This window comes from Acyrthosiphon pisum, chromosome A1 (assembly GCF_005508785.2).
Source record: "Acyrthosiphon pisum isolate AL4f chromosome A1, pea_aphid_22Mar2018_4r6ur, whole genome shotgun sequence".
In the NCBI taxonomy this organism is placed as follows: domain Eukaryota; kingdom Metazoa; phylum Arthropoda; class Insecta; order Hemiptera; family Aphididae; genus Acyrthosiphon; species Acyrthosiphon pisum.
The window spans coordinates 147,221,950-147,232,739 of NC_042494.1; the positions used below are offsets into that span (position 1 = coordinate 147,221,950).

At 30.5% G+C, this 10,790-nt stretch overlaps 1 protein-coding gene across 4 annotated transcripts in view; it reads left to right on the plus strand.

Moving 5' to 3' along the window:
- Window positions 1–10,790, plus strand: part of LOC100168886 (low-density lipoprotein receptor) — an 87,252-nt gene that overhangs the window by 60,854 nt on the left and 15,608 nt on the right. For 3 of the 4 annotated variants that reach the window (XR_001680096.2, XM_001946668.5, XM_008188548.3), the window contains exons 3-5: window positions 3,659–3,787; window positions 8,366–8,488; window positions 8,958–9,184. Coding sequence is in view for 3 of the 4 variants with exons in the window: in XM_001946668.5 (XP_001946703.2) it covers window positions 3,659–3,787; window positions 8,366–8,488; window positions 8,958–9,184 (479 nt within the window). In the remaining variant the exon portion in view is untranslated. The remainder of the gene's footprint in view (window positions 1–3,658; window positions 3,788–8,365; window positions 8,489–8,957; window positions 9,185–10,790) is intronic. The other variant, XM_029488539.1, reaches the window with a different exon arrangement.

Genomic DNA, 10,790 nt, shown 5'->3' on the forward strand with positions numbered 1-10,790 from the left:
GTGATGGTATAATATTATTTGTGGATACTTGAAACTTCTAAAGTATACTATTATATATCTATGATAGTACCACGGTTTGTTGTTGATGTATAATGCGTTACCTAATGGATATTGTGATATGATTAATTTGAAAATTATTAATAATACTATAGATAAGTATACCTATAATATGTATGTCTAATATCTAGACTGACAAACCGTTTCCGCTCAGAATCGTTTTTCTTATACAGTGATATTATATCATTGAATTCAAATTTAATACTGTCCATTATACAGTCACCCACTTGTAACCTACTGTACAGCAGAGCGACATCCACTTATCCACCTTTTTTTTTTTTTTTTAATTAAACTCAAGTCCAGCTACTATGGCTATTAGCTGTTGTAGGGCCGTAGGGGTAACTGTGGTTGGTAAGGTTGGTATACGGTAAGGTGTTGAAACGGTAGGTAAGCAACACGCGTGGCAAGGTTTTAACTACTACGAACACCCGGGTGGTCACCCATCCAGAAGCTAGTAGTTCCGAACGTTACCTACTCTCGGTCGCATATAAGTTATACTGTTTACTGTTATAGCTTTATACACGTGACGAGCCCTCATCGATAGCTACTCGCGGGCAAACTGAACTTAGGTCTACAGCTATAATAATATTATATATTATATAGCCATTATATAGATAGGTACCGCGATCGTTATTGTACATGCCTACCTGTTGTATAAATATACTTACCTTAAATTATGATCATAATTATTGTAAAAATGTCGGACCACGACGATATATATCCGTCTGTATACATTTATATATATATTATATATATATAATATATGTGTGTGTTGTGTTCGCTGGTGTTTCCGATTTTTCGTTTAAACGGCTCTTCCTGTTCCATATACTGCAGTTACCGCCAAAGTTATTGCTTGTAATAAATTATCGCCATCGGTTATCGCACGCGCGTATATTATAAATAGGTATTATTATAATATAATATGTATAGCGATATATTATTATGCAACACAACAATACAATTATTACAACGCTTTAGATGGGATCGACAAAGGCGACAGCAGCATTTCTGTCGTAAGTACATATAGGTATAATATTATAATAATATATACAACGCACACAAATGTAATAATATAATATGAATGCGTGGAAAATCATAGCGGAAGTCATCGAAATTCGATTTGATTTCCGGTGGCGGCGTGTGCGTGTGTACCGACAGTTTTGCACTCGGAAAAAAGAAACTTCCGACGTGTAATTTAATAATAATATAATATGGATGTGTGCGTGTATGTCGTCGACTGTCGACATTCGACATGTCGAATCCAAATATATTTCAATAATATAATATCGTAACGATCGTTCAATTACACAATAAACATCCTTCTATCGAGGATAACATTCTTCAATTTTTCCCAAAATGTAATAGGAATATAGGATGTATATTATATTATATTATGATAGATCGCTGCAGTCACGAGTATAATAATATTGTACCTACTACCTACTACCTACCCTTTTTATAGCAAAGGTTATTTTTTAAGTCGACAAATATTTATCGTTTCGATGACATTATTGACGAAAGTCGAGAATATGTTGGAATTGAAAAGTAATTTGATATATCAATGCGACAATACCGTACTATGTATGTACCACGAATTAAAATATATTTTAATTTGTGGTATGCACCTATCAGTGACGGATCCAAGGGGGCCCGTGTTAGGGGCCCAGCCCCCCAAATATATTATTTCTCCAATTTTCATAGGGAAATTTACCTAAACATTGACCTAATAACTAACCGTTTTCGAAAAAGCAACAATATGAAAAGACGTTGGTATTTTGTTACTTACCTAATATATTATAATCATTAATTGATTTATTACATTTAGACGATTATACTACTATTATTATATATATTTATTTTTTATAATTATACTAATTTATCGGAAAAAAAATTGTAATTTAGAATAAAGTGTATATTGTAATTTGTAATTGTATCTGTGTTGTAAAAAAATTATTAGTTCCCCCAGATCTTAGCTCTGGATCCGTGCGTGGTACCATTACCTATAATATAATATTAGTATTTCGGTACCAAAAAATCGAATTAGCTGTATTGCGCATTGCGGTATTTTGTGAAGTGAAAATTAGAAAAATAATGAGTGCTAAAAAGTATATAATATGTATTTGTAAAAAAAGTACATACCATATATCGCCGTTTTAATGAAATTATTAATGGTGTGGTGATCACGAAATATAAAAATACAAAAAATAAAAAGAGGTGTACCAATTTGACTATATATTATACACTATATGGAAGTCTCACCAACAATACACTATATAGACAAATATTAATGATATTTATACAGGTAATTCGCTAATTATATCGTAATATTATTATGATGGGAATAAAATAATATATTATTATGATATGATTTATTACCTATACGCGTAATAACACAGGTGTGCCTACCTAAACTTAACGGGAGACTCGGTCCCCGCGGTGTTTTTTTCCTTTCCGCCATAATTCACCGTCGCCAGTATACCGCTACCAGTATACCACTACCAGCAGCTGCTACAACTACAACTACAACTACTGCCTCGCGCACAAGTCACAAACTTAAAACCCTCTCTCGCCGCCGCCGCCCTGTGGTCGAACCAAGTCCGCGGAGGTTATTTTATTTTTATTCGCGTGCGTGAGTGTGTGTGATGTGCGAGTGTGCGCGCTCAATTGACTGCGCCCGCGGTTCCCATGGGAAATCAGGTGCCGCGAAATGAGGTAAATGAGATTACGGACCACGTGGGGGGGTGTTGGCGGGGGGCAGAGGAGATGGTCGAACATTATGTGTGTGTGTGTGTGTGTGTGTGTTGCAGAGTTTTCCAGAATTCGTTTCGGACGCCTGGTACCCAGGTACTGAGGTATATATACGATAATAGCGTATACCTATATATTATTATTATTGTAGTGTTATAGCCGCCGACACCATTTAATTATTGTTTTTCTATACCAACGACAATATTATATTTTCTTTTTTATTCATTCGGGCAAATCGATTTTTAAAACGGCCGAACGATAGGTATACGATTTTCATGCTGCTACATAGGTATTAAGTACTAAATACTACCTATACGGTGTAACTTGTAAGTATACTAATACCTACTTAATAATATTTTAAAAATATAAAAACGATGGTTAAAAAGCGTCCCCTTTAACAAATTAGGGTTTTATACATTAGACATTCTATGTAAAATAACGTTGGAACGCTTAAGATTATATGGAGACATTAGTCACCTCTGGAATTTTTTCTCATTTTAAGCCCTGTGTATACGTCTATATGAGATACATCATACATATATATATATATATATATTATTTATAAAACCTGCGGACAACGCAGTGTTCGACGTCCGTGTATATTTTTATATACTATTTTATGAATGGAATCGATTTGAAAAACTGTATATAATAGGTACATATGGTGTTTCGAAACGTGTGTTATATAGAACGCACATAGGTATTATTACGGTTATGACGGATTTAGCGCGCGCACTTTGTGTTTCCCCGAAAAAGTGCGCCGGGTCAAATGTCGGTTTAAATTTACTATCGTTTGAATGATTCGTCGACGCAGTTACATCGAGTAAATATTAATGTTTTATATTTTTCGCAGGAAAGGCAAACGTCACGTGTTCGGAAAACGAATTTCAATGTAGAAACGGACACTGTATAGCGCTCCACTGGCAATGCGATAACGAATCAGATTGCAAAGACGGTAGCGACGAAGACCCCAAAATATGCCGTAAGTACCTGTACCAACCATTATACTCACCAATAATATTATTATGACGTATATTAAAATAATATTGTACAACACTATAATGACGATAATATAACGCATCAACGACTGCAAACAGGGGTTAGGGGTACTATAATATTATATTAATATTATGTATCTGATGTCTAGACAGAGAAAAAATACTGAAACGCCAAAAAATCGTTTCAATTTTAATTTATTCTTGACGAATAAAATAATATACTACGCTGATGAACATCTATAGGTACTCTGATCGTTTAACTTTCCATAATGTTATCATTGATTTTAAATAAATTACAAATCACCATTCATAATCAACGCTTCTGTATATAAATTAAGTAATTATTATGTATATCGTATAAATCTACATAAAACCAATTATACGTTTTAAATGTTGACAACTACCCAATCCTGTGCTGGGCACTCATCTATACTGAATTCGTTCACCTCATCACAGACTAGGATATTGTATAGGTACATTGGAATTTTTTTATTTTTTTCTACATCTGTTATTGTTGAAGGCCCATAAATCCTTAATTTTTTTACGTACAATTATATTTTTAGCAGTTTTTTTCAAAATTTACTTTGAAATTCTTAACACTATACCATAGTCAGGTTAGGTTTTTATATCGTCAAAAGTAGAAAACATATTAATATTATCTATTCTACAAATTTATAAAAAGTAATTTATAAATGTGTAAAGCTCTAATAAGTTTATCCGAAATAAACACAATAAATAATATTAGGTAATATATAATTATAATTATGAAATGTTAAGTTTTTATTTCAAACAAAATGATGCCTTATTAATAAATAAATAATATTAGATGTATAAATTGTTTTAAATACAAATACATCTATTTATAAATAATATATTCTATTTCAACCGGTGTAGGATCAAAACGAATAGGTACATTATAAATTCAGGATATAATTTAATTGGAATGTCAGTACCTACTACCTATATATATATATTGCAATATAATTGTCATAATATTGGTAAAAACGTAATAGCAGCTACCGTAAAAAAATACATACTCTTAGGGCTGATCTTACAATGTCCAGTAAAGTGTCGGTTAACTTTAACCGGACATTGTAAGAACGGTTCTTAAAGTCTTAACTCAGTTTTTGCATCGTAGAATTACACAGAATTGAAATATACTATATTTACACGGCTATGACATTGTTATATCAGTAACGACGTTCGGTCGTATGAGTGTGCTTTTAAATCGAGTTGTTAGGCAGTATTTAGCTTAAAATAAAGATATAATACAATTCGAAAATATTAAAGTAGTCAATATAGGTTTTGTAATATATTTTAATTTACAGTAAGTTTATTTAAATATATATTATATATTTATAATAATGATTATTCCATTTGTTTCCTACCCACTATTGCCCACTACAATAATTATATGGTCATTACTCATTATTGGCCTATCGGCTATCATAATACATATTATATTATAACTATATTGTACTATTTTCTTCCCACGACTCACGTCGTTTTTAATTGAATTTCAAAATAATTCTACTCACCTTTTATTATTAAATCTTATCTGAATGTTATATATATAAGTACATATTCTAATAATCTATTATATTTCTGAGCACCAAAATAATCTACCTTTTTTCCAAAAATTTATATTTTTTCCTTTGAAATACCTAACGTTTTTGCAATGAAAAATCCATTAAGCCATTAAGCCCTTCTTTTATAATATTTTACCGTATTTCGTTGATATTTTTCTGAGATATAAATTTCAAACGTAATCACAAAAATATTAAACAACAACTGGGTAGTTGCGTGTGTGATTATTATTTTTCTTTTTTAATGCTCCATTGAAAACAATTCTTAGGTTTATTTTATTACCAGCTTTATCGTTAAACGTTCTTTTCAACTACCGACCCATATACATTTCAGAATACAGATGATTTTAACCAAATTATTATTTTTTATTGGACGTTATTTTTTATGCGCAGTAAACAGTTAAATCTCGTGTTATTTTTAACGGTTTTTATTAATTCTGATTTGTAATGTTTTTTAAAAAAAAAAATGTTTTATTGTAACTAATGTAATGTGTAATGTGTTGCTCTATCTTTACACTCAAAGTTCAACCATATATTGCATTTATCATGATTGTTTATTTTAGCTACATGTATCACAACTTAACCATTTATCAATGTGCGAAAATGTAGACAAAAAAGATATAATTTTTTTTCCCCAAAAACATTTTTATAATTTGAAACTATTGTAGTTTGTGAGTTTGTGACTCCAAACACGTTTTGACTTTTATCGCAATGGTTGATGAAATTATGACAGGTTTTATTTGCTTTTGTTTTTATACGTTATTCTCAAAGCGTCCTTCACCGCGTTCGTGACTGTATAGGTAACTATAAAAATCGAATGTTTTGGAGAGGACCTACCTACTTGAAAATATTAAGTTATTTTTTTTTCTTGTGCTTACACGTCGCTTTATTTTCCAATTGAAACCTAATACGGCAATTTCCAATTGTTGTCCTCAACAACGATATAATTGTTGCAAACAAAAAGCCTTTATAATAATAAAACGTTTTCTTTTGTGCGGGTTGGTTACTGATATTTTTGTTACTCAATTTTTCGCACAACACTACTGGAAAGTTTAGAATTCAATTTCATTCTACCACTTGAGTATAAAGTTCTATTAATCCAAATCATACCTGTGTATAATAATATTAATATTAGTTAATTTAATGGGTCGTACTAATTATAATGCGCAGGTGTATTTTCCCTTTGTGCATAACTATTCCAAACATTTTTCGCTTACCGTTCCCTCTAGCTGGACCCTGGACTTCAAATTGAAACTATAAATTATCAGCATACGTGTATGCATTTAAGAACAATATTTTTTCATTTTATTCACAATACAATAATTCATTATGCGTAGGTACTACGTAGTTATCTACCATCTATACTCTGTGTAAACAATTCTTATCTAATAATTTTAGGAATAGTAGGTATATGATAACGAAACAATTTATAATGTTTGTCAACGAGAACTTAGGAATAACTACAATTTTACCGTATTATTTTTCAATCGTATATTCTCCGTTCCCCGATAGAAATTTGAATTACACAAACCAAAACTCGTCGTACCCCACCAAAACAACCTATAGGTGTACCTATAACCACATTATCTCACTAAGGAAGAATATAGATGTTTATAGTCAATAAGTTCGAAATTGTATAAAAAAAAATATGTCTAGGCATGTCCCTGTCAACACAACAATAAACTATTTCGTTTTTCTAAAAAAACGTCGACCTTATTATACTGTTTCTTCTCAATTTATGTTTTTCGAATCTTATTTTGTACGATGTTTCCCGTTCAGACCTGGAAATATTCCACAAATAAGTCTTATATTATTTTTTGTGTAATATATCATTCATGTTAGATTGTATTACCTAACAAGGCTTAAGTTTTAAAAACGAGCGCATTATTATTATGCCATATTTTTTTTAAATTTAATAGTTAAAAATGTAATTATTATCTTTTAAGCATAATAAGCAGGAATAATGGTGTAAACGATGAACTTTTTTATCTTTGTTCTTAATTTTTACAATATAGGGATACGGTGATTCTTTAAACGCTAATCAGGTGAAAAATTATGTACAGTTTATTTACCTAAACAATTCCGTAATTTTTGTAAAATAAAAAAAGCCTTACGGAGATAGAATATAATTTATGTTCTTACTAATTTTGTTAATAAAAAAAAGTTTTATCATAAATCATCTGTAAAATGGTTTTGCTTATTATACAAACCGTTTGCGCTGTTTTAAAGCCACACATATTATTAGTAGATAGATATAACTATATAAGGTACCCATAGAATATAGATAGATCCGTTCGACGGTTAATCGTTTTCAACATTTAAGTATATTTACTACATATTTTATTTTACTCGGTCAGAAATGAGAAACTCTATGAATCACATTTTACAGACAAAAAGTCGCGTTTAACGTTCAAAAACTCCAATGCAAACCAGAGTTGGGTTGTTTGATAGTTTACAGAACATTAGCGACATACAAAATAATACGTACTATTATAGTAGTGAGATGAGTTCTACCTATTATAATACCACATACAAAAACACACGCAAATAATCAACCTATAAAATAATATAATGACATCCCGACAAAACACTTCGATTTTGTGTAACAATATTGTGCATTATTATTATTGTTACGTAGGTATATATAATTAAAATATATCCAATGTGAATGTATAGTTATATTATGAATTTCATTCGTCACATTGCGCTCTTATAATGATATAATATAATTTATTGTATATAAAAACATTTATAATATACAATATATACATACCTACTAAATCAAAGTAACGCAATAACACACACACACCCATGTACACGCATAACACATGCATGCATAGTTGAATAAATCATTCGACAATAATATAATCATATTATAGTATTGTAGTTATCAAATCGTCATCGGCGTCCATCATTTACCACCATAATTATTTGCATGAATCTGTATACGAAAGTCTTGTTCTGTTGTGATTTCAGAGAAACGAGTATGCAACACGGATGAGTTCACTTGCCGAAAAGCCAAAGGCGAGTGCATCCCGCTGACATGGATGTGCGACGGAAATCCCGACTGTTCGGACGGTTCCGATGAAAAAGAGTGCAGTAAGCGACTCTTTGGTTGATTTTTTTTCATTCCCCTCCCCTCTTAAAAGACTATTCGTTTTTACATATCATATCACATACTCATCACTGCCTATTTAATATATATTATATCATCATTACGTTTGTATTCCGTTGTACGAATATAATATTATTATAATATAGTAACACTATCGATATTAGTTTTTCTTCTCGGTGTCGGTTGGATACAATTTGTTATTTGCTATTAATATCAGCTAACTATATCGATATAATATTATTGTCTATTATATCATAATAATAATAATAATATTATATTGGTATTGTATAATATTATTGTCTATTATATCATAATAATAATAATAATATTATATTCGTATTGTATAATATTACATAATATTTACCTACCGAGCGTGTATATCATATTATAATCGCCGCTGATCGTTGGTTGGTTTTTTATTATTATTATTTCACGTCCGTCCGTCCACTGCAGACGAAACATGTAGAGACGATGAGTTTACGTGCGGCAACGGAAAGTGTATTCAAAAGATTTGGGTGTGCGACAGAGACGACGACTGTCAAGACGGCACGGACGAGCTCAACTGTCCCAACATCACATGTTCCGAGTCCGAATTCGCTTGCGTAAAAGACAACACTTGCATAACTTTGAACTGGCGTTGCGACGGCGACTTCGACTGTACCGACCAGACTGACGAAATCGTAAGTGATGAGTGTACTTACATTTTTATAATATGGGTTGCCTAAAAAATGTTTTCCTAAAATAACTACCAATATTGGAATGCTGGTAGGTTGCTGTATAGTTGTATAGTAACTATATAGTTGCTCGACCGAAAATAGTTTATTAATAATATGTATTATATACTTTAGAATATATATTATATAGGTTAGTTAATAATCATACGGTATTTACAATAGTAATCGTCATATTATAAGATATTATATTATAGGTTTTTTATCAAGCATTATTATTATTATTGTTATTATTATTTTTTGAGGATGACTTGATTTTTTTGAAAACCGTAGAAATATATAACTATAATTCTCAACATAAATATAAAAACGGAGTGGCGTGGTGTGGGGCGGTCCGTACATTCCAGTGTTACTAGCTCCCGGATAGGTGACCACCCGGGATTCTTAGCTACAAATCCTTGCCACACATACAGACGTGTTTCAACAAACTGTTCTAACCGTTACTCTTCCCTCCCCCTACAGGTAACAAAAAACAGCTAATGGCCATAATTGCCAGGCTTAAGCTCAATAAAAAAAAAGCTGGGTAAGTGGATGTCGCTCTGCTGTACAACAGGTTACAAGTGGGTCACTGTATAATGGATAGTATTAAATTTGAATTCAATGATATAATATCACTGTATAAGGAAAACGATTCTGAGCGGAGACGGTATGTAAGTCTAGGTATAAGGTATCTTATATACTTATCTATGGTATTAAAAAAAAAATTGACCAATAATAGGTATCTATAATAAATTCCAAATTAATCATATCACAATATCCATTAGGTACTTATAACGCGCTATACATCAACAACAAATCGTGGTACTATCATAGATATATAATAGTATACTTTAGAAGTTTCAATAATATACAATCACAACAAAATAACAAAATAATAATTAAATTTTTACACTTTTTGGCCCAACAGATAATACTTTATTGATATTTATAGAAAAAAAAACTAAAAAAATTGAAAACTGAAAATGTCCGTAAACAGCTCAAAGAGTCAAAATATTTTCAAAATTGTATGGTGTATAGGAAATGCTAATATAAACATTCAGTAAAATTTTCATGTATCTACAGTTATTCGTTTTTGAATTACAATAATATAAGGAAATCGCTACATGAGAAATCGAGTGATATTAAATGTTGTAAAAATTTTAATTTCAAACGATCATAAAAATTTAATTTTACTTTCTTATAGATATTTTTTGTTTGATAAAGGTAGATATCTTATAAGGAATCTTGTATTACATTTTAAAATCTTAGATTTAAAAAGAAAAATTTTTACGAATTCTTAACTCAAAATAATTTGCTAATTTTCGTGATTTTTCCATATTTTGTCAATTTTTTAACTTTAAATGCTTAAAAAAAAAAAATTGTGACTAAGGATTTTTAATATTTTTCATCTGCTTTTGAAACAATATACTAGGAGCCTTTTATTAAATTTTCAAGCTTTTTTAATCAACAAATAAAATTGTATTGATATTTTTAGAAAAAAAACTAAAAAAAAATTAAAACTGACAATGTCCAGATACAGAGCTCAAAATAAGTGAAAATATATTGAAAATGTTAT